A 25,912-nucleotide genomic window follows, 5' to 3' on the forward strand; every position below is an offset into this window, starting at 1 on the left:
GATGTCGGCACAGGTCGGCCACCCCAGGTCAGCACACAGGTGAGAATTAATAGGGGTTAATAAGAAGCACAGAAGTGCTATGTAAGTGGTGTGATTAAAATAATATATACAAAGTGATAGGGAAAATAATAAGTGTTAATAAAGTGTTAGGGTGTGCCGACCTGAAGGCCACATGGTAATGGCTCCTACAGCATCTGAGAGCCAGCTTACCTGGGGATACCCCTGGCTTCCCCTATGGCACTTCTGGAGTCAGCAATCCCTCCTAATGCTGACCCATCTATGCCTCTCTATATACAATACACAAAATGGAAAGCTGCTCAATCAGATTGAAATGGCTGTTTCTATTAAAGGGATAGGATACCCTTAGAACATCTAAGAAATATAGGATTTAAAAGCACTAAGGGAAATGTTAAGCCAAGCCCTCTGATGAAGTCCTGGTGACGAAACCAGTAGGGCCGTGGCTTATGGATGGACGCTGAACAAGGCAACATGCAGTGGTGAATCCATCTTGTATCTTTGATTTTAAAATGAATGTATCAGCGGTGATTATACCGCCATCTTTGGTAGGCTTACATTTTTAGACCTGTGTTTTATGATGTGTCAATAAGTTGTCATCTTTTAATGCACTATTGGCGCCCCCATTATTCTATCTTCTCTAGATATATATGTATATATATATATATATATATATATATATATATATATAAAATATACAAAAAACAAGAGCGCCTCCTAGTGCCACAACGTTGTATTTCATACCATGTGCATGATTAAAGCTTTAAGTGAACCTTTACCGTGTGTCAAAAGTTATTATGCTTATCTCACGTCTTTAAGAAGATCCTCATAAGGTCACAGATTCTTTTCATAGGTTTTAATGAGAACCAGAGCACATAAAAACAAACACGCATACATAGTGTAAAACTATTAACAAAAGTAGACCACCATTATTTAAATGAATGCCAGTACCTTAGAGAAAGGTAAAACTGCTTATCTGAACATCAGCATGCCAAATAGTACCCAACACGTTTCATCCGGCTAGAGCTATGTCTTCTCCTTCAGACTTCCTCAGGGGTAATGACAGACCTAGCATCAGCTAGGGTTTATATAGGGCTAACAATATACATATTGATTTGATTAAAAATTGCCTAAACAGGATTTCCTGTATCTTAAAAAAAATGGCCAAAACAGGTCATGCTGTATCCTGAAAATGGTATACACTGTTACCTGAAGCATTAAAAATGGCCAAAACAGGACATCCTGTATCTAAAAACAAGATATCCTGTATCTAAAAAATGGCTGAAACAGGACATCCTGTATCCTGAAAATGGTATATACTATGACCTAAAACATTAAAAATGGCCAAAACAGGATATCCTGCATCTAAAAATGGACGAAACAGGATATCCTGCATCTAAACATGGCTGAAACAGGACATCCTGTATCCTAATAATGGTATATACTATTACCTGAAACATTAAAGATGGCCAAAACAGGATACCCTGTATCTAAAAAATGGCTGAAACAGGATATCCTGTATCCTAAAAATGGTATGATCTCAATTCACAGTGACAAGAAGCCATCTTTGTCCAGGGCAAATGCCCATCTATACACAGATTCTTCCATATATAATATACCTATTACCATATCACACAATAACATATAAATAACCCTTATTAGACAAATAGAATTGAAAAAGATGCACAAAAATTACATAAAATATATATAATTAAAAAATCATATATATATACTCATAGGTCTAAAAATATATAATTAATAAATCACATATATACCAATAAATACATCAATTTCATGACATAATCCAAAATTTTTATACACAGACTAAATATCACAGAACCTTTTGCGATAAAAGCAGGTTTATAGAAACGGGACAATTTCATATGAATCATTCAATCCCTTGTGAACAAGGGTATCTAACTGAAAGATCCAATACATCTCCCGTTGTGAGAGGAGGTTCGCTATATCCCCCCCGCTATCTCGTATCTTCACATGCTCAATTGCTTGACAAATAAGGCCCTTGGGGTCAGCATTATGTACCTCTTCAAAATTTTGAAGAACTGTATGCTTGAATAATGTAGGTTTTATCCCCCTTATATGTGCCTGTACTCTAATTTTAAATGGCCTTTTCGTTTTCCCTACATATATATTCAGTAGTTGCAGGGACAATGTAATGTTTATATTACTGAACATGTATTGCAATTAATGAGGCTTCGAATAGGGAATTCGTCAGTTCCATCTCTATTAAAGAAATTCCTACTTGGTCTGGCAATATGACTACAGATAATACACTTGCCACATTGAAAACATCCTGAATGTTCTAATTACCTTTGGTTTTCTTTTCCAAAATTCTACTAGGGACTAGAATTTTATCATGTTTAGAACACAGTTACCTAAGAGACAGGCTCTTTGTTCAAAAATATTCAATGAGGATTCTATGGGTAAGGATGATTGCCCCACCCCCATGGAAAAGAGTCTAGAAGACCGGTTTTGGGAGATTGAGAAACTATACATTAAAGAGATAAAAGCTTGGTGGGACATTTCTGGTTTAGAGCACTATCTTAAGGTCAACAGAGTTCCTTGAGGCATTAGGATACAGAAAGCACCTTCTTTTGGCCTAGAGAATTACCACTTCATGAAAGAATGGGATAGAATTTTGGAAGAATGTTCCCAAAACCTAATGAGGTTGATCATTTTTAAAAAAAAGAAAGCTCTTATACAGATTGAATCTGAGGCTAAGCAGTTAGAGAAATGTATGGAGGCTTTTACTGAAAAAAGATGATTTTAAAGCAAATAAAAGTGTGCTAAATATAAAATTGGACAACATTTAAAATTATGTCATAAGAAGTAAGGAACAAAAGTTTCTAAGAGATAAACATGACTAAACTAATAATATGATTAAGGATTGGTGCAAATTTAGAAATCCAAATAAAAAATCCCATTTCAAATCAAGGAGTAGATTATATGTGAGCAATAATCATCATTATAACAATAATAAAGGGTGGACAAAGGTCCCAAAAAGAAAATCATATGTTACAAAACAGAGAGAGCAACAGTCATATCTCCCTGTGAGAAATAGATTTTCCGTTCTTAATAGTGAAACAGATGCAGAAGGTGAGGGTGATTTTTTTATGGTCAGGCAGTTCAAACATGGGTAGATTGGATTTCAGAGAGACCAACAATATCGCCTCTCCAAAAAGAAGGTACCGAGATGAAGGGGAAGAAGAGGTGGTATTTCACGCAGATCCCTAAGAAATAAAGAATTAGATCCCCCTAAGAATACTATATTTAACCGTCAAAGGGGGGGGGGGGGGGGGGGGGCACTGTTACAAGCCGTTGCCACAGCTTGTTTCTGTTTTCTTGTCATTTTCTGTTATTCCAGTGTGTCAGGGTTTTTTTTTTTGTGTATCCCTTCTTTTGGGAAACCTGTATTTTGGGGTCTGTTGACCCCTCCACAAGGGAGGGTACTGTTATGAGCTTACATTTTTATTATGTATTTTATGTTATTCTTCTGTTTCTGTTCCCCTTGGCTTTTATGGGGTGTCCGGAGTTCACCCTTAAGGAGGGGATACTGTTATGAACCACAAGCAGTGGTTCATTCCTGTTTACATTCTGTTCATGTATTTTGTATCATAGTTCTGTTCGCATGCCAGGATTTCCATTGTATTTGTTTAAGAAGACTCTTGTTGGCCGCCGGTGGTGAGTCTGTGTAACTGCAGCCTGTTTTCTATGTGTTTAGACTCACCTGCAGGTATTTGTGCAATTACCTTGTGCCTGGCTTCCAGCCATCCTGATTGGGGCATGTTCCCTTTTGACCTAGCTAGCTCTGCAGTTCTGAGCTGGTGATAGACGTTTGCTAAAGATACCTGTATGTTCCTGGTTTCTTTCATGTCCAATATTGTATCGGTGTCCATGCCCTGTTTGATAGTGGAATCCTGCATACTCAGTTCTGGCAGAATCTGGAGTTTACTACTCTCCACCTGCATTCCTACCTTCAGTGAGAACCTGTCAGCTTCTTGTGAGCTGCTTCCTGCTCTGGAGTATTCCTTGTCCGGTATTCTGTGATCCAGTCAACCTTATTCCAGTGGTCCTGAGTCCTGGTGTCCGGAAGCCTGTTATTGGAGTCTTTCCAGCTCTCCAGTCCTGTGAGCCAGTGCCTGCGGCCTCGGGGTTACTGTCCACCAGCGTGTATTTACTCCGGGTGTTGTGAGTAGCGGCTTTGCTGTGCCTTATGGCCTTGGCCGTATCATTCTCTTTATATTGGCACTGGTGTTTTCTGCGGAGGTCTCCGCGTTAGCTGTCCTTGCCGGTATACGATGGTGTCGTGTAGGCGTGTGGACAGCCTTGTCTTTTGTTGCCTTTTGTCTTGGCGGCCACGCCGCACATACTTTTTGTTAGAGTTCTGTAGTAGCCCCTAATTCTGTGTTTCTGTTTAGTTAGAGGTTCCCCTTGTTCTCGCCTCGTCTCAGTTTACGCCTTGTCTCCAACTAAGACTGGGGGGCATCGGAGTTGGGCAGACATAATCCGCCCTTCTAACGCGGCTGCCGTGGGCCCAAGCAAACATAGTCTTGCAGGCGTAGACTGACCACGCAGGTGAGACAACGGTGTCAGGGGTTCTGTAGGGGTTGCTGCTGAACTCAGTTCCTAGCCGCAGCATTACGTTCCTGTCCTCGGAGCTTGTCCACCCTGTTCCTTGAGTACCAAGTACAGTGAACATAACATTGTAATTGTAGTGAGGTCACAACAAGTTGGAAACAAATTGATTTTTATGGTGAACGCTTCCTTGAATGAGGTTATCCAGAAACCTTGGTTAAACAGGGCAATAACGGAAACCTTAATTGTTAATAGGGAGGATTTATTAAGATATAGAGAAAAAAAAACAATTCAAACAATAAGGATGCCTTGCTTTTCATTATCAGATATAACAGTCATGATAAATAAATAAAAAATGTATTGAGGAAACACTAGAGTATTTTATTATTAGATCCTGTACTCAAAGATGTGTTACAGGACCAACCAAAAATTGTGTACAGGAAAGCAAGGAATTTCAGAGAAATTCTAGTCCCTAGTAGAATTTTGGAAAAGAAAACCAAAGGTAAACTAGAACATTTAGGGTGTTTTCAATGTGGCAAGTGTATTATCTGTAGTCATATTGCCAGACCAAGTAGGAATTTCTTTAATAGAGATGGAACTGTCGAATTCCCTATTCGAAGCTTCATTAATTATAATACATGATCAGTAATATAAACATTACATTGTCCCTGCAACTACTGAATATATATGTAGGGAAAACGAAAAGGCCATTTAAAATTAGAGTACAGGAACATATAAGGGGGATAAAAAATAAATTATTCAATCATACAGTTCCTCGACATTTTGCAGAGGTACATAACGCTGACCCCATGGGCCTTATTTGTCAAGCAATTGAGCATGTGAAGATACGAGATAGCGGGGGGGATATAGCAAACCTCCTCTCACAACGGGAGATGTATTGGATCTTTCAGTTGGATACCCTTGTTCACAAGGGATTGAATGATTCATATGAAATTGCCCCGTTTCTATAAAACTGTTTTATCCCGAAAGGTTTTGTGATATTTAGTCTGTGTATAAAAATGTGGATTATGTCATGAAATTAATGTATTTATTGGTATATATGTGATTTATTAATTATATATTTTTATACCTATGAGTATATATATATATATGATTTTTTTAATTATATATATTTTATGTATTTTTTGTGCATCTTTTTCAATTCTATTTGTCTTATAAGGGCTATTTATATGTTATTGTGTGATATGGTAATGGGTATATTATATATGGAAGAATCTGTGTATAGATGGGCATTTTCCTTGGACAAAGATGGCGTCCTGTCACTGTGAATTGAGATCTTAACATTTTCAGGATACAGGATGTCCTGTTTCAGCTATTTCTTAGATACAGGCAGTGCTGCAAGCATGGCGGTATGGGGCGGTACGGCGTACCGGTAAGAAATTCCCAGCCGTTACACCCTACCGCCGGGCCATCCACAATACCTGCATCCCGCTGCTTTGTGAGGGGAGGAGAGTGCCCCTCAATTCTCTGTGATGTCTGGTCTCCAGCGGCGGTAGTAGGGGGGTGAATCTCAATAACGCACTAGTTTGCTAGCCAATCAGAGCTTGCGGACTGGCAGCCGTGGCTCCTTATTGGCTGCCGGTCTGCGAGCTATGATTGGCTAACAAACCGGCACCTCATTTGAGATGCCCGCCACCGGAAACTGGAATCGGACTTCACGAGCAATGAGGGGCAGGAGAGGCACACGCTGCGCTCTCCTCCCCTCACATAGAAGAAATAACAGAGGCAGCGGTGAGTGGGGGTCACACATACACTCTGGAGCAATGTACATCTGGGACTGTATATCTGGAACTGTGAGGGCAATGTATATCTGGCACTGTGGGGGCAATGTATATCTGGCACAGTGGGGCAGTGTATATCTGGCACAGTGGGGCAATGTATATCTGGCACAGTGGGGCAATGTATATCTGGCACAGTGGGGCAGTGTATATCTGGCACAGTGGGGCAATTTATATCTGGCACAGTGGGGCAATGTATATCTGGCACAGTGGGGCAATGTATATCTGGTAAAGGTGGTGAAGACGGTTGGCGCTGAGAGCAATGGAGAGATGGTACTTATCTAAATAACGGAGTATGTCGATCGTACAGATTTTTCTTACTCCCCTTTGGTTTTCTTTAAGAGTGTTCTTCCAATGGGTTTATCGATGCATGAAAAAATTGGAATGGCTATAGGTTAAACACAGGTTTTGCTTATATCTCTAATGGTCCTATTTAGAGATATATTATACTTTCTACTAATCTTTGTATGTTTTGGTAAGTATACCTGGCTTACATAGTCAAATGTATAGTTAAATGCATCAAGGTTTCTTTTCAAGATAATTACGACAAATATCCCACAATCAAAAATGCTTCTGAGGCAAGTGCATACCTCCACTTACACAACAAAGTTGATAGCTGACCTATCAAGGTATGTTTTAGGTCGAGACAATGCTCCCCATATTTCAATCACAATTCAAATTATATAAATGACGGTATACAAGAGATGATCTCTATTGTGCGTACCTAACTTACACTAATATAGTGCGCTATCCTCTCATAAAGGTATCTTTTTGTGTAAAATGGTTTGTACCAGTATTCACAGACGATATCGTGTGTTGCAAGTACATCTGGGTATCTTTCAAGTAGATAGAGACTTATGTAAAAATATGACAATTTTTTATAAAATTACAAACAAAAGATAAACTAAAATAAAGTATTGGAGGCAGGAGGCTGCCGTCCGTTATGGAGATTGGTCAGACCAACTTCATCCAGCACAATAGGACCGGTACCCTGTCGGGCTGAACAGTAAATAAACAAAAGTGGTCCTACCTTTCCCACAGAACGGGCGGGGCGAAGTCCAACAGGCAATAGTCCTCCCCAACGCGTTTCGAGTAAGTCACTCTTTGTCAAGGCTGATGGAAGACTGTATTGGTGATGAATTTATAGTAAATGGCCGGGGTTTGAACTTGATGACATCACTTCCGGTTCCGGATGACCTCGGGAGGATGTGTGTTGAAATCGGCCTCTATTTCACCTATTTTGAATTAGTTCGTTGGTGATAGAGTGGTATAGGTGATTGGTGTCAGTGGAACTTGTTTAGGGGCAATAACTGGTGGAAATTCTTAAAAAAGCTGCGACTGGAAGTGATGATCCGTGGCTTCTGGGTAATGTAGTTTCTGAAACAGGAAGTCTCTTTGTTTATATTGCGATCAGAAGTATATGACCGGAAGTGATTGTACAAGGTTTCTGGGAATTGTAGTTTCTAAATCCCGGAAGTCCCGTATTGCAGTGCGGCCGGAGATTTAGGAATGAGATGGATTCTGGGGATTGTAGTGAACTTTAGTAGTTTCCCCGGCAATGGTCCCAGCGGGTGATAGATCTTCAATACAACATATAATCGATTTCGGAATCAGTTGATCAGTCCAGAAATGTTCAATGCCACTGTTCATTCTTATTTCCAACTAAAGGCACTATTTGAGAGATAGAGTTACATTAATGATAATGTGGTGATACGATGATGTGTTATAAATAATTAAATTTTTGCATAAATATACAAATTATATATAGAGAGAATTATATATATATAAAAATTATATATATAATAAAGGGAGGAGTCTCATTTTCCAATAGAAGAGATGAAATAGAAAGGATATGATCAATGTGCACCTATGGATTCTATGTCAGATTGTGAGGGGGAAATAAAGATGAGAAAACACCCTACATCAATAAACCAAACAATTCCTGGCGCTGTGATTCCCCAGATGTGGAAGCTGCTCTTTCAGGGGCAATTGGTTATTTGTCCCTAAAATCAAAACTAAAAAATGCAAACGAAAGAGCGCTATTCACATCCAAAGTGGATTTTATTTTACAATACCAAAATATAGCAAATTTACATGCCGGCCGGCAATGCATATACATATATTAAAAATGACAATGTAACTACATAAAATCCTAAAAACAAATAACTGATTAAGTTCCAAATAAATCCTTTACACATGCATGTTTAAGAGTAGCCGTCCCACTTATTTATTTGTATCTCCTTATTCCTCAGATATCCAGAATTATTGTTATGTTCCAATCAGCCAGATAATCTGTGGATAACTTATGTCCAACAATAAAGCAATTGTATTCACATGTGCTGCTCACTCGCTCCCCAGCCTCATGCTAGAACGTGCTTATGTCCATGTATCCATTTAAACTGATTAATGGAGCATGTATTAAACATATATAGAGTTCATCCTTGTTCACAGCTGGTTCCTGATTTAAAGTGATTAGTGCAGAGGTATTTCTTACAACATAGTCACTGTAATGTGGCCGTCTTGTGACTAAAAAGTGGGTATACCATGCATATACTTAGGTTTGTTCACAATGCGGGTATTATTCCTCCTGGCTAATTAACCGTGATTGGCTTTATATAAAGTAGATACAACCTTGCGCTTTGTCCACGGAAAACGTGCTTTGCCCTCCCGGCCGGTGCTCGTATTCTCGGCCTTATCTGGAGTCCGTGGGCAGATGAATCATCCAGCGCTCCCCTCCTCAAGGGTAAAAAACAGCCGGCCAGCTGATAACTTTTCCGTCTGCTGTAGTCTGTGGTTTACAACGGAGGTACTGACAGACGCGTTTCCCCGCCTACTACCAAGCATCGGCGGCTTCCTCAGTGTCTAAATCCCGGAAGTCCCGTATTGCAGTGCGGCCGGAGATTTAGGAACGAGATGGATTCTGGGGATTGTAGTGAACTTTAGTAGTTTCCCCGGCAATGGTCCCAGCAGGTGATAGATCTTCAATACAACATATAATCGATTTCGGAATCAGTTGATCAGTCCAGAAATGTTCAATGCCACTGTTCATTCTTATTTCCAACTAAAGGTACTATTTGAGAGATAGAGTTACATTAATGATAATGTGGTTATACGATGATGTGTTATAAATAATTAAATTTTTGCATAAATATACAAATTATATATAGAGAGAATTATATATATAAAAATTATATATATAAAAAAGGGAGGAGTCTCATTTTCCAATAGAAGAGATGAAATAGAAAGGATATGATCAATGTGCACCTATGGATTCAATGTCAGATTGTGAGGGGGGAAAAAAGATGAGAAAACACCCTACATCAATGTTTTTATATTTTATAGGAACCATTTAAGCTCAAAGTCTTGATTGAGTCCCCTTGGACTTAATGTTTTTAGTTCAAAGATGGTTCGCATTTCTGTTCTTGCCAGTCTGCTTTCCACATTTTTGTCCTTCCATGTTGCTTTTATATGTTTCAAAGCAACAAATATTTTTATGTGATTAGTCGAGCAGTTGTGATCATTTTTAAAGTGATTTGAGAGGTGGTGTGTTGGAAGTCCTTTCTTGATATTTCTTAAATGCTCTGAAATTCTTATTTTTAAGGGTCTAGTCGTTCTTCCTATGTATGCTAGTCCACAAGAGCACTCTACTAAGTATACAACATTCGGAGTACTACAGGCGATGAAGTCCGTAATTCTCAAAGACTTGTTGTTAATTTTAATTTCTGTATATTTTGAGTTGGGATCTTTGATGTTCCAGCAACCTATGCACATTCCACACCTGTGGAATCCTTTGGTTCTGATCAAACTTCTTGATGGCAATGGGACAGTGCTCTTTACTAGATGATCCTTAAGATTTTTAGAATTGCGATATATGAATGATGGTTTGCTGGGGATTATTTTATTCAGAACAGGGTCGCGTTGGAAGGACAAAAATGTGGACAGCAGACTGGCAAGAACAGAAATGCGAACCATCTTTGAACTAAAAACATTAAGTCCCAGGGGACTCAATCAAGACTTTGAGCTTAAATGGTTCCTATAAAATATAAAAACATTGATGTAGGGTGTTTTCTCATCTTTTTTTTCTCACAATCTGACAAAGAATCCATAGGTGCACATTGATCATATTCTTTCTATTTCATCTCTTCTATTGGAAAATGAGACTCCTCCCTTTTTTATATATATAATTCTCTCTATATATACAACAACGGATTGGCACTCACCCTTCACAGTAAATGAAGCCCCGGTGCCCTCTGGAATCTGTAATACATACAGCGACTCCTAGCATGCAGCGGCACTCAGGGAAAAAAAACTCATGGGTATTCCAAACAAATGGTGTTTATTCCATGGTGATACAAAAGAAGATCCAACGTTTCGGGGTGCTAACACCCCTTTGACAAAGGGGTGTTAGCACCCTGAAACGTTGGATCTTCTTTTGTATCACCATGGAATAAACATCATTTGTTTGGAATACCCATGAGTTTTTTTCCCTGAGTGCCGCTGCATGCTAGGAGTCGCTGTATATAATTCTCTTTATATATAATTTGTATATTTATGCAAAAATGTAATTATTTATAACACATCATCGTATCACCACATTATCATTAATGTAACTCTATCTCTCAAATAGTGCCTTTAGTTGGAAATAAGAATGAACAGTGGCATTGAACATTTCTGGACTGATCAACTGATTCCGCAATCGATTATATGTAGTATTGAAGATCTATCACCCGCTGTGACCACTGCCGGGGGAAACTACTAAAGTTCACTGCAATCCCCAGAATCCATCTTGTTCCTAAATCACCGGCCGCACTGCAATACGGGACTTCCGGGATTTAGAAACTACAATTCCCAGAAACCTCGTATCGTCACTTCCGGTCATATACTTCTGATCGCGATTGTTAGAGAAATTTGGACCCCTTATACTGGGACTGAATGCTTATAGGGTTAAAAGCTTGATGTATCAATATATTCCTAGGTGCTGATAATGCTGGTTTGATTACCTTATAACTTTCACTATATGTAGGTAGGAGACTCAGTACGCAATTGGCGTATGGGGTACCATAAGGGTACGCACTTAGCGTAGCAGACGCTCAGCCGTGATCGAGACGCACGAGCGACACGCTCGCTCACAGCTTAACGCTTGGTGTCGAACACGCTATAGGCGGCCGACTACCGTAATGATACGCTACTAGCGTAGCGGACGCTGTGACCGCAAGGGGAACACAAGCGGCGCAGACGCTCACGGGATGACACTCAGTAAACCTTGTATGCAACACACTATGATTGAGTTTGTATTGTAAACCTTACAACTGAAATACTGCAGCGATATAACGCTGCTTAACCTTGCTAGTGTAAATGCTGTTTGAGCGATCAAGTCGCTCTGAATACCCTCTGCAATGTAATAAACACACAATACCTTGCTAAGGCTCCAAAACCTTTACTAACAAGGATTAAGTTATATTAAAAGGGGAAATACAGTTGACAATTCATACACTACAAGCTAACATCAATATCTAACAAAATAACTACACATAAATACACAATAGCAGCACAATAGCAAACAATAACATACAATGAGAGAGAGAGAGATCGTGGCACAATTACAATCAGAGATTAAGAATGGTCACAGAGCGAGTACTTACACACTGGGGAGTGATTCGCTGCGCATGTCCTGGTTACCAGCTCTGGGTTAGTCAATGATGAAAACCGTTGTGGAGAGAAGACTCTTGTGTCCCCAAGTCTATTTCAAACTATATTTATGTACTAGCTCAAGACATACTTCGATACTATGTGTCCTCTTTCCATTGGTTAGTTCAAGAAATGGGCGATGGCTAGGACTTGTCAGTATTCTAAATTCCTCTCTTGATTGTATTGGGGAAACCTATTGTTTGGATCTTCCAAACAAACTCTGTCTCTGTGCTTTGTTTACCCCCTGGTCACCTCTTTCAGTTGAGACAATGACATCTCAGCACTCATTATTCTGGAGAGAAACCTGGACCTATTCATAAACAAAGGTATAAGCCCTCTTCATAGAATCTCAAAGCTTAGTGTAAGTAAGGCTATTTGTTTTCGGTCTGTGTGAAAGAGGTGACTGAATTCCAGTCCCCCACCCTGCATTTGTGTAATTTATTCTGAATGCAATTAATCTTATGTTCTACTTCTGTGCATAACCATGAGCAGGAACTATGCGAATCCCTCCCAGCTGTCATAGACACAACACCTCTTCAATACCCCACAGCTGGACACCAAATACTACCCTCCAACCTTTATCTGAACCCTCCCAGCATGTAAAGGAGAATTTATCAGGTCCAAGAACCGTTTTAAACTTACCATACTTGCTGACATTATTAAGGGGAATATTAACTATAAAACGCATTATATTGGTTAAATATGTAGCGATCGAGTCGCTCGCTAGTCGCACACAAACACCGCCGTAAATACCCATCTCCCTGCGCAGGCGACGTCAGAGCGTCCCCTACGCAACCTGAGGGGATGCGTACGCACGGGGGGGTCGGTGCGCGAGCAGTGGGCACGTGCATTGGGGTTAGTACAAGGCTTCATAGGTCGCTATATTTTTCGACTTTGACAGTGCAGAAAACACATATTCTGAACCATGTATAAGAAGGGTTCTGTTTTCATCTGCACCTGCGTTTTGTTAATTGTGCTTTATGTATATGACCTACTGATAAGGGCCACTTTCCGTCATTAGGGGGCTGAGAGTGGTGTATAGTGCTTTATTACTAACTCATGGCCCCTAAGTGACTGCCCGGGGTCATTCCTGGCCCATAATTATGAATAAGTATTGTATTTGGATGACAGTAATAAAGACGAACTATGTTCCCTGTCACGTAAGCCATTTCTGATGTAATGTGTATTGTATACTATATAAGCTGTGATGACTGTAACGCAAATTGTCTCACTGAGCCTGCGTGCTCTGATGACACCCATCTGGGCCTAGATGCAAAATAAACCATATATGCTTTTTCATCTGATCCTGGCATATCTCCTCGATTGATTGCTATTACATTTGATGTTTTCTGCCCGGTCGGACAACTCACTTCGCAATACGGGACGACAAGACTGCTGGGTCCTCTGCCGCAGAAACTAAACAGCGCTGTGAGGTGAGAAACTTTTCATACCTTCTCTTTTCTGCGGCATAAGCAAAACAGCACGTCTGTCCCGTGTGTGCAGTGCTCGCTCCGAAAAGAACCTCGTTCCTGAGGTAAGGACTAGATGAAAAAGCATATTTTTCTGTGTCTATAGATTTGTATGAAATGTATGAATAATACTTCTTTTTCTAGAACTAACATCTAACACCATTCTTTCCAGAAGTCATTACTATTTCTATTTACTGCAATACTCAAACTTGTGCATATATTGCTTTTCCCGTATTTTCAGGTTCTAACCTTATTTTTTCCATCAATAATATAAAGGATATACATTGTATAACTGACAGTGGTGTTACTAAGCATTGAAGGTTGGAACTGTATAGGGTTAAACTGATGCAATAGCTGCTACAAGTATTTTGTGTTGCGATGTATGTATGTCTGTAAGAGATGAATGACGCTGAGTGCATGTGTATAAACTGAACTCTGTACCCGTGTCAGGGACAGAGAAAAGGTAAAGCTTCTCATATCAGCCTTTATAATGCAGGGGAAAGAAATAAATTTGTGTGACTCTTTCTTGCCCAAGGTATGATGAAGGTATAAGGAAAATTGTGAGACCATCTTTCATGGCAGGTATTGTAGGTGGTTGATAAGAAATATATCAGTAAGACTGTTTTTTCTTGTTAAGAAACATACAACAGCCTGGGGAGAGAAAGGTTTAGCACTCTCGTCAGACGTGACGCTTGTGGGTATAGTTTACTGTATTGAAAATAATTGATTCATCTCCTTGCAAGTGGCAGGAGACTCCATTTGCTTGTGAGAGCCGGTTTTTGAGGTAGAAATTGTGTATAAGGCAAATGGGGCAAAATCAGTCCACAAAGAGGAAAACCCTCTGAGTGCACCGGCTAGCGTTGTAAGTATGGTGATATTGCGGTGAAATTCTTGAACAAATGGAATAAGAGAACACAGAATTATCTAACCTTTCCTCTTACAGGTACCTTTGCTGCAAATGTTTTAAATAATTTAGGAGATAAGTTGTAATGATTGTAAATCTTATTGTTTGTGGGTAGCTGATGCACTATTATTGTCACCTCCAAAACCCTCCGCCTTATGCGGCAAAAATATAGACTAATAACAGACAGTAAAGGAAATTAGAGAAAGGGTGGAGGCATTATACCCCCACTAGCATCAGATTATCCAAAACCCACAGAGTTAAGGGACACTGGCAATAGACACTTCCCTGATCATTGCCTCTGCACCTTCCTCTATATATAGAGCAGAGGGTGAACGGTCCGTAGAAAGTTGCTGCTGCCGTTTCTTCCCTCTCTGATAACACTACACTACAGGAAACTTTAGTTCTTGTTCAGTCACCAGATTCTTCTGGTGCAGGGACACTGGACTACGTTGTAACATCTTTAAGCAGAGGTAGAGGTCAACGCACGATACCGCAGACCTTAACCCCTGCAGATCCTGGTGTATTGCATCCGACCCTATATCCGGTCAGGCTTATCACAGCCCCTCCAGCTGGGGGTGTGGGGCCGGCTGTTACATACTCCATGCATGTTCCCTGGGCGGCATCAGACCTTAGAGCCCTAGCAGAGAAGATGCCCGACCCTAGAAAAGATCCCAGGACAGTGTGGGATCATTTATTTCTAATTAAAAATATTCACCAGCCCACATATAGAGATGTTTTGCAATCACTACTTGCTGTATTTAAACCCAATGATTATACGTCCCTGATGCAGCAATTAAAATAGGATGCTACTGCTGATGAGCCTAATAGTGATCAGCTAGCTGCCAAATGGTTAGAACTAGAAATAGCATTTAACTAAACATCCCCTGCCATAACTGATTGCGAAAATAGTTTAGTTAAAAAGGATAAACAGGCAGAAGTTAATAAATGTACAAGATCGAAACCGCTGAGCAGACGGCTCAGCCAGTTCATAAGACACTCTCCAGTGGGAGGGAGCCCGCTCCCTGGAGATCTATAGTGTGCTACAACTGCCGTAAGGGAGCGAGGGTGGCCTGCTGCATCCCTGCTAAACCAACCCCAATATCTCCTCTACTGAAATCATACTCGGAGACAAGATCTGGGATTTAATCATTGGCCACAGTTTTATTAAACATTACCTTATTTACATTTTACATTTTGCAGGGTAGGGACAGAGAACGGTGGGCAAGGCACAAAACCCTATCAATGCCTATCATTGATTTATGACGGGGCGTACCACATACCTACGCCGTAGGCCCTCAGCAACGCCCCCGCTATGGAGCCATGCTCCTCCTTGATTTATGACGGGGCGTGCCACATACCTACGCCGTAGGCCCTCAGCAATGCCCCCGCTATGGAGCCAGCCCCCACAGATCACTCTGGCCTGGTGCGCAGCCGACGGCCCGCCGCCGACAGCTGGAGCCTGGCGTGCGGCACCTCGCCGACGGTGTATCTGCAACCTCAGCTGGCTCCCCTGCTCCACCTGCCTTGCGCACCGCTTCTTCCCGCCACTGAGGTTCTCGGGCCTGCCCGGGAACCGAAACCCCCCCACCCTGCAATCCGCCCTTCCCTAGACTTCCCCTGCCTTTTGCAATGCGTCGTTGAACAAGTCACTGCTAACGTCCGACAGATGCCTCCGTCTGCCCCGAACATGCCCTTGACCTTCTGACTGGGGACCTTTCCTCCCAGTGCCCTCACGCACTTACTGCCGCATTGACCATCTTCCTGATCCTCCCTATGGCAGCCCCCTTTCGCACGCCGCGTCAGGTCAGCCTGGAGATGATGCTAGACCACACGATGCTGGCTGCGTGCCAATGCCCCTTTGCCCATGCTAGGTCAGTGCCAATCCCAATCCTTCTTAACATATCAAGGTGCTTCGTGTCCCCCACATCGTTACCTCCCGAATTAATGACTGTTGTGTTGGGCCGCTACTCTTGCACAGTGCCCCCCTCTGACCAGGTACCACCCACCTTGCCGTCTGGTACCTTTCACCTCTATTCCATCAGCGATCAAGAAGCTGCTGGTCCTCCTGGCATGCAGCCTAGCGATTCCCACTACTTGGCACCGCCGCGCTCTCTCCTGCGGGAGTCCCGTTTCCTTCACCCAGGAAGGGGGGGGGGCACACACCCCGACTGCCACGGCCCCAAACCTGCCAGTTCAAGTATTTGCTTTGCACTGAACTTGATGCTGCTGCGCCGGCGCCCTGCCGCCAGCCCCCTCCTCGCTTGCTGGCACGTGGCTCCCTTGTTCCTCTGTCTGGCTTGGACATACAACTGGCCAGCCTGTGGGCCCTTATGCCCCTAGCCCACCTGTTGGCGGCAACCATCATGCCACCTTCCTCCTGGCCAGATTCTTGGCCAGACAAACTGCTGGGCACTCCCTGATTCCTGCATCTCTGCCAGCCGCCTGTGCTTCACCTGTCACAAAACTGCCAAACCTGACCAGGTGCCCTGGCTGTTTCTGAACGTGCCTTGCACTGTTCCCGACCATGCTGCCGCAGCTTATCTCCCTGCCCACGCCCGGGCCTAACTCACGAAAAATAGCTAGAAGAGGCAAACCGTTCTATCCTCCTAACATCTGATGCTAACATCAATGGTTGCCCCTATTGGATACTGCTGCATTTCCATTAACTTCTGCTAACAACACCAGTAGCACGCTAAATGCAAACCTCAATGGTTACGAACCCTCGGGAACCAGCTGCCTCTCTGCATCTCCGCTGCCAGCAGCCCGTGGGCCAACGCTTCAAAGCAGTTAGTTAGGAAAAACCTTCCTAACCTCCTATTGTATGCCAACATCGATGCTTTGAACCCTCGGATGCTAAAACTGTCTTGGGCCCTCAGTTTCTCTGGTGCGATAGGCACGCTGAATACCTCCAGCATGACCTGTAGTTCACGCAGCAATTGGCTGTGCTGCAGCTTGTGGCCCTGCCCCCAGGAGATCATCTAGGTGGTGTGCTGTGGCTCTTGACCCTGTGCGCCCCTGCCGGCACCACTGCAGGGAAGAGTTGAATGCTCCGCAGACAGCACCCGAAATGGCGCAGCCCATCGACAATACATTTTCCCCTGAAAAATTCTCCACCGCAGCTTCGTCCCATGAGACTGAAGCTTTCCTGATGCAAAGGGAAGCAGCCTAAAAGGCTGACTCTAAGTCCAGCTTTGCCCTTAGGGCTCCCAATGTCAGGATCCATAACGTGATCGGATCCTGAAATATGATATTGTGTATATACTGTCTGACATGTAGTATCATGCTATTCCCTATTTTATAAATGACATTTCTTAAACTGCATTGTAATTAACATAGAGGACAGTTGTAATTCCCCTTTGCTGGATTGTAAGAACAGAATGTTTATTTTTCACCACAGGGGGGAGCTGTAATGTGGGACAGCTCAAAAAGCCTGATACCTGGCTTCCAGACTCTGCCTCTTCCCAGGGGTTATCACACCTCGCAAGAGGAGTATCTGATAAGGCTGCTTCCTGAATGACAGCCATAAAATTGCTGTAGGATGGACAGGAAACCCAATCTCTGAGCTTCAAACACAAATGCTTTTGACTTTTTGAGTGTGTATAACTGGACAAGCAGGCTCAACACACAGTGTCTTCAATTCCTCCTGCCTTTGAAAAAGGGTTAAAACCCCCACCAGTAAGGGGGGTTTCTTTCGAGTGGCTAACAGGGCTTAAGACTGACCTGCTCACCCTCCCTTGTGCTCGGACCGTCCTAATGGCCACCTCACTGGCTGGTACTGCCCTGAGCATAGTTCCTTGCCTAATGCGTCGGTCACCAACTCCGCTTCGGGGTAGGACAGGTGCTGGATGTGCCTGACCTCCCTCCCCAAAGGTGAAATTACCCATCCTGGCAATGGTGGGGCTGCGAATAGCCCCACCGTCCTGCCTAACGCTAGTTCCTTAGCGATTTTCTCGCGTACCACCCCCAGCTGCCTCCTTACGGACCTTATGTCCCTGGCGCTACTGTTGGCGTGCCTCTCTGGTTATAGGTACCCTAAAACCATCCTTGAAGCCCCTCCGCAGAGAATTGGCTTCCTTTAATCCTGGGATACCTGGGCAGCCCTGCCAGGCCCATGCCCAACACCACAGGACAATTCGCTTTTCCTAGGCCCAGCTGGTGTGGGCCCCTTTTGCGGGTGACTACCCCTCTCTCTGTTGCACTCCTTGACGGAGTGGTTCACGCCACAGAACGTGCATGCGTGCTTGTAGTTGCACTGGGTGCGGATGCACGCATAATGCAAAAAACCCAGCGTCTAATTTCTTGCTTTGCATGCCCTGCACTGGATTTTTTGTGGCGCTGCGCCCCATTTAGCTATGGCCGCCGCCTGCGCTTTGAGCCAGATGTCTAAGTCTCTAGTGCCAAAGTCAATGGGCTTTATGCCCCACGGCCTTTGCGCTGACCACCTCGTCATATTTTCACCACACCTTCCCCCTGTGTTCCTTGTACACAGGATACATGAAATTGGTGTATTTTAACATGCTCATGGCTGCCTCTGGGTAAAAACAGTGTCCCTCAGAGGAAAACCAGGCAAACACAGGTGGAACATACAAACTCCACACAGATATAGCTCTGGCAGTATTGCTAACATTCTGTACATTCCGCACATTTCCTGGAGTGAACATATATCTATAAAAGCCCCTTTTTCAATCTCCTTTCTAGTCAGCGCCGGCAAATGGGCCGATACTGATCCGAAAGTGCATACCAGGCCTGCGGTTCCTTGCACAAAGGCTGTCGCCTTATCATGCTGTACCAATCCCGTTTTTCCCCGGTTGCGTCCGCCCCGGGGATGCTGACACTGTACCTCCTGCGCGCTTCCTGGCATAACACACATTTTATGCAAACTGTCATTACTCAACCCCTCTGCTGCTTTGCACAACTCGCTGCATATAATCTGCACATTCTGACAACTATTGGGGGTCATACAAACATTATGCAAATCATTATTGTCGACATTGTTCTTACCAATCCCGAGCGCCACGTCATCGATCGTTTGTCCCTCCGGGTACTGCGTGTCCTGCGCCGACCCTGGCGCAAGGAGATGACCTCGCCGCTGTCCCTCTGGGTGCTGCGTGTCCTGTGCCGACCCTGGCGCAAGGAGATGACCCCGCCGCTGTCCCTCTGGGTGCTGCGTATCCTGCGCCGACCTTGGCGCAAAGAGATGACCCCGACACATGGGTGTGCTCTGCGTGAACCGTTGGAAGTGGTGGCGCAACACCGAACAAAGCGTAGCCCGTGCTCTCGCCTCCTTGCCTCTGATCCCTGCTGCTCGGACGCCTCTCGCGATGCTCTCTCCGCGGCGTGATAAACTGCTGCTCGCGATTAAGGTAGCTCCGTTGCGGTGTTGAGTCTGCGCTAATGAAAGCCCTTGCTCCCTGCTCCCGCTGCCTCATGCTCCCCAAACAAGATCTCTGCGAGATGCGATGACGCCTGCCTGTGCCGCTGTATTCTTCCTGATGAACTCGTTCCCTGGCACGGTAAGGTTATTCCAGTCGACCTGCTCGGCTCCCATTCGACCTTGAGTAATGGCAGCTGCTTCTTGCGGGTGAAAGGTAACGGGGTGGTTGATGACGGTGACCATGATCCCTCGCCGCGCGTCGTCTGCGTTGACTCTCTACCTCACTGCGATGGCTGCCGACACGTGCTGCCGCTTCCGCTGTGCTGTTGGTCCAACACCCCTGTGGACTACGATGCTGCCTCCACGATACTCGGTCCGCTGCTCCCGCTCCTGATGCCGATACCGCTGCTCCTGCCTCTCTGCGGCTTGTTGTAGCGTGGATCGTGATTTGCGCTGCTCCCCTGCGGTGTCCTGTTCAGCGTGATGAAAACTGCCAATGCGTGCTGCCGCTCCCGTTGCGCTGTGCTGTTGGTCCAACACCTCTTTGGACTACGATGCTGTCCGCTGCCTCCACAATATTCGGACCGCTGCTCCTGATGCTGGTATCACTGCTACTGCCTCTCCACATGCCTGAAACAGCTGCACAATCGATACCCAGCGTTGCCTGCTGTAAGCCCTTGTCGGTGAAAAGTGACGTCCGGTGCTTGCCGCTGGCGATGCTCTCCCATGGGACTGTGACCGATGCCGTCTGCACTGAGAGAAGGGCCTGCATGGTTACGCTGCTCCCGATGTACCTGTCTCCTCTATCCCGGCTTCTGGACCATCTGATTCTGTGGCCGCGGGCATGCCTTCATATCTGGCCGCTAAATCGACCACACCGTGCTGCTGCTCCGTGCTGTTGGGTGCCTCTGCCTCCTTGCCGCTGTAAATTCCCCCTTCCTCTTCTTTGTTCCAGCCGGGGTCTGGCCACCAGGGTCAACTCCCTCTGCCTGAAATCCACGCTGCTCCTGCAGTTGCAGCCTCTTCTCCCTGTGGAAATCTTCGTTCGGTATGACTTCCTCCCCCACCTCCTCCTGGACACTCTGTGGGATCATTTGCTTTCTGCTGGATCTCCCTGGCTCTTTGCTCCCGTGAGACTGGGCTGCTGGATGCTGCATGGTGCTGCTATCTGCATCTTTCTGCTGGATCTCCCTGCTGGCTCTCCATGCTTGCGTGCTCCTGCTGCAGCTGGAACCCCTTGCACAACTTGTAGTAAGAGATCTGCTCTGCCTGCTGAGACTACAGGCTACACGTGGCTCTGGGCCTGCTCTTTGTTCTCCAGAGACTGGGCTGCTGGATGCTGCATGGTGCTGCTATCTGTTTGCAGCTCTAGCCTGGAATGCAGCCTCCCCCCTCTGCCTCAGCCTTTTAACACCCTCATGGCTCTTTCCTCCCCCTGCTAGCCTACTGGCAGTCCTACTCTCCTAGGTGTGACGGGGAGGACGGGTATACCTGCCCCCGTCCCTCCCTTTTCCCCATTTGGCCCATTTTGGCGCCTATGCTCCCTAGAAAAGGGACACTTGTCACATGATTGTAAAAGAAAACCACCGTGCAGTGGAGACTTAAATCATCTGACAACTACAATCATAGGGATTTTAGACAACGTCCCGGGAATAGGGATTGACAGGAGGTCAGGGCTCCAGTGTATCCAGTATTGGCTACAGATAATGATAAATGTAATTATAAATAATAAGCCAATTTCTTGTTTAATAGACACCGGAGCCTCTGTTTTATTAATGGCAGGTAGTCAGGATTTTCCTACCTCTGACAAAAACTGTCACTGCAGTAGGAATCTCAAACAGTCCCGTTGAAATGATGCTTTCAGAGCCCTTGACTGTCACACTCTGTCCTCTTACAAACACGCTTTTTGTTGTTGTCCACTAGTGCCCCTGTCAGTTTGCTTAGTCGCGATCTCCTCGTAAAGCTTAGCTGCTCATCTGCTGGATTCTTTCTGCATGTTCCAGAGCAACACGCTGATGCTGTACGAGATGCCCTGTGGCAGTATGATGACAACAGGCTTATGCCTGTCTCACAGGCGCTGCCAGGCTGGCTTTCAGAAATTCCTGAGCAATTGTGGACAAAAGATTCATTGACACCATCATCAGCACTAGTCATTCCACATTAGAACAAGCTTTTTCCCTGTTTTGTCATAAAGCGATGGGACATTCTGCAGGTGTGTTAACTCAACGGCATAAAAATAAACAACGCCCTGTGGCATACTACAGTGCGGTTTTGGACCCAGTTGCCAGAGCCTTGCCAGTGTGTTTGCGAGTAGTGGCTGCTGCCGCAATCTTAGTTCACAAATCTGCAGATATTGTCCTGAATCAACCATTGTATCTGTATGTGCCTCATGCGGTAGCTACTTTACTTACTTGCAAGCAGACTCAGCATTTAACCACTTCACGGCTCACTAAGTGAGAACTGACTTTGCTAGCACCCAGTAATCTCATTATCCAGCACTGCAATACATTGAATCCCGCCACCCTTCTGCTTGTAAGGGATGAGTCTTTCCAGACTCAGAGGGAGGAGGGGGAAGGTGGGGGCACACAAGACACACGGCCCTGGCCTCCCTGATGAACCCATCCTGCATGCAGATTTTACACTGTTTGTGGATGGAAGCTGCTTACGACGAGAAGACGGCAGCCTGGGGTCTGCATATGCTGTGTGTATACAGACTGAAACGCTGGAAGCCAGACCCCTCCCAGCCCCTCACTCAGCTCAAAGTGCTGAGCTTGTAGCCTTGACCAGAGCTTGTAGAATAGCAAAGGGTAAAATTGCAAACATTTACATTGACTCGCGCTATGCGTTCGGGGTTGTGCAAGATTTCGGAAGTTTGTGGAAAATGAGAAACTTCCTAACATCTAATGGGGCACCTATTGCACATGCAAACAAGGTGCGAGAACGTTTAGAAGTAGTAATGGAACCTGAACAAATTGCTGTAATAAAGTGCCAGGGCCACACTTCTGGCAGAGATGAGGTGTCAAAAGGAAATGCCAGAGTGGATCGAATAGCAAAGTCCACGGCTATGTTGAAAGAACAAGTGTATGTAATGCCTGAAATATGTATACCTGATACACAATCATTGATTTCTATGCAATTAACCTCCAGTCCACAGGAAATCTCCACCTGGGAGCGGGAAGGATGCCACCCAGATGCTGATGGTTTGTGGCGCAACAGAGAAGGCAAGCCAGTGGCACCCAGATCGCTTTTACCTGCATTAGCTCAGGTCACTCATGGTCTGACCCATGCATCTAAAACTGCAATGACTAATTTAGTCAGGACCTACTGGTACGCCCCTGGATTCTCTGCATTGGCTTCTAAATTTTGTCAAGGCTGTCTAATGTATCTCCAAAACAATCCAGGTAGAAAAGTGCCTACAATATCATCACACCTTCCCGCCACAGAGGGACCATTTCAGGTGGTACAAATTGATTACATTCAGTTCCCAAAGGTAAGACAATTGCAGTATGTTTTGACTTTAACTGTTTAACAGGTGGGTGGAGCATTGCTTGTAGCCACAGCAACAGCTAGTATAACAGCCAAGAAGATAGTGCAGGATTTAGTCTGCAGGTATGGACTTCCCCAGGTTATCTCTTCTGACCAAGGTACGCATTTTACCGGAAGAGTTTTCAGAGAAATGTGTGAAATGATGGGCATAAAACAACAATTACATGTGCCCTACCACCCCCAGTCAAGTGCAAAAATAAAATTGAACTATTAAATCAGACTGTGAAAAATAAATTGCAAAAATGTACCAAACAAACTGGACTCTTGTGGCCTGAGGCTTTGCCTCTTGTTTTGCATTCCATCCGAACCACGCCCACGGGATCATTACGTCTTTCCCCATATGAAATTCTATTTGCGAAGTTGCCTAATCTTATGATGGTCCAAGCCCCAGACCTCTCTATCGCCCAAGATGTGACTGTTAAGTATTTGATTAATATGAGCAGACAGATCAAGACAATTCACGATGCTGTAATTTCTCAACAACCAAGCAGTCCTGCGGCATGCCATGATCTGATGCCTGGTGACTGTGTGATGATAAACTTTTTACGTTGCAGTTCCTTGTCCGAGCGGTGGGAAGGACCATTCCAGGCGCTGTTAACGACTCCGACAGCGGCGAGAGTCGGCAAAAGATCCACCTGAGTACACACATCACACTGCAAAAGAGGTCCGATCAGACCCTCCCCGGAGTGAACCCGAGGACATCTTGCAGACCACCTCACCTGTGTTGCTCACAGGACCATGACCGACAGAAAGGATACAATAAAGCCCCTGGTGAGTTGCCACCTAAGTCGGAAAGAAGCAAAGCTTCTCTACCCGTGAAGAAAATGAAGAGACTTTGGATCCTGTTCTCTGTCTTAACTCCTGTCTGGAGACTCACATCACTGACTATGGACATGAGATAAAAGGAAAGAATGCTGTACTTGCCATTCATAAGGCCATTGCAAGAGTTCACAATGAGACTGACTGTGGGGTGTGTACACATTTGCCAATGACTGCTGAATCAGGGATACCCTTAATAGCCATTCAGGTAACTTGGGAAGAAGCCATGAGATTTGATTGGGTGTACTGGGAAGAGAATTTTTCCGGAACCAATTATAGTACCAGACTTAGTCCTCTGAGGAGAATAAACTCCCCCCCCTTTAGCAATAGTAGCCAGAGTGGGACAGCCTGCCATTTGTGTGATTCATAATGATTTAGCTCAAGGAATACTAGATGATGGTGGGACAAGGGCCATACGTATAGTTAACAGACAGAAGATGGGGGACACTGAATGTCCCAAAGGAGTCCTGGTACTGAATGGAAAGGATGGGGGGAGATATACGTTTAGGGATATTTATGGTAATGTCAATAACTCCATGTTTAGAACTTGGAAAGAACGAGTGGACATTCATGACCGGAAGCCTTATAGTACATCAGGTAACATCACTCACTTCTTCCTCAGGTAGGGGTAGGAATTCTGTCAGAAAGACTAGAAGCGTACACTCATTATATGGATAGAATAATAAATGAAACTAGTCATGCCATACGAGAAATGAATGAAGAATTGGCTCAAGTAATGTAGCGCTGCAAAATAGGTTTGCATTAGACCAAGTGCTGGCCTCAGAGGGAGGAACATGTGCCTTGATAGGACAGGAGTGTTGCACTTACATTGCAGACAATTTAGATATAGTGGAAGGACACATTAGAGAAGCGGAAAAGATGCAGGAAGGAATAAGGAAGATAGGAGGAGAAGGAAGGGATCCGTTTGGATTCTTAGGCAGAGGTATATCAGCTCTGATAGCCGGATTGTTGCAGTATGTAGTAACTGGAGGATTGGTATTATTACTTTTTACCTGTGTCTGAAATGTTTGCCGTTAGTAAGGGGTGTCAGAGCAGTTCAAAATCTGCAATGGGTCCACTTCCCTCTACTTTTCAGCCCCCTATGTATGTTCCAATGTCCAGAGGGGTGATGCCTCCTGGTCAAAATTTTTTGCCGTTGGAGCCTGAAATACCTTCTGTCAGTACCTTTCAGATCCTCCGAGCAAGTGACATAAGTGACCAAAGGGCCATTTATGAAAAAGTGGATAGTAGTGTGTGACAAAAGGAATTTGTCAGAGGGAGGAATTGTCAGAGAAATTTGGACCCCTTATACTGGGACTGAATGCTTATAGGGTTAAAAGCTTGATGTATCAATATATTCCTAGGTGCAGAAAACACATATTCTGAACTATGTATAAGAAGGGTTCTGTTTTCGTCTGCACCTGCGTTTTGTTAATTGTGCTTTATGTATATGACCTACTGATAAGGGCCACTTTCCATCATTAGGGGGCTGAGAGTGGTGTATAGTGCTTTATTACTAACTCGTGGCCCCTAAGTGACTGCCCGGGGTCATTCCTGGCCCATAATTATGAATAAGTATTGTATTTGGATGACAGTAATAAAGACGAACTATGTTCCCTGTCACGTAAGCCATTTCTGATGTAATGTGTATTGTATACTATATAAGCTGTGATGACTGTAACGCAAATTGTCTCACTGAGCCTGC

General features: G+C 44.3%; 1 protein-coding gene across 2 annotated transcripts in view; it reads right to left on the minus strand.

Annotated features, from left to right (window-relative positions):
- Positions 1–22,360, minus strand: part of LOC135054779 (parvalbumin alpha-like) — a 144,713-nt gene extending 122,353 nt beyond the window's left edge. Inside the window, exon 1 of one of the 2 annotated variants that reach the window (XM_063958097.1) lies at positions 22,254–22,360. In XM_063958097.1, coding sequence (XP_063814167.1) covers positions 22,254–22,272 — 19 coding nt within the window. In that variant the 5' untranslated portion in view covers positions 22,273–22,360. Of the gene's footprint in view, positions 1–7,437; positions 8,075–22,253 lie in introns of those variants that run through there. The other variant, XM_063958098.1, reaches the window with a different exon arrangement.
- Between the last annotated feature and the right edge of the window lie 3,552 nt (positions 22,361–25,912).

This window comes from Pseudophryne corroboree, chromosome 3 (genome assembly GCF_028390025.1).
Source record: "Pseudophryne corroboree isolate aPseCor3 chromosome 3, aPseCor3.hap2, whole genome shotgun sequence".
Classification (NCBI taxonomy): domain Eukaryota; kingdom Metazoa; phylum Chordata; class Amphibia; order Anura; family Myobatrachidae; genus Pseudophryne; species Pseudophryne corroboree.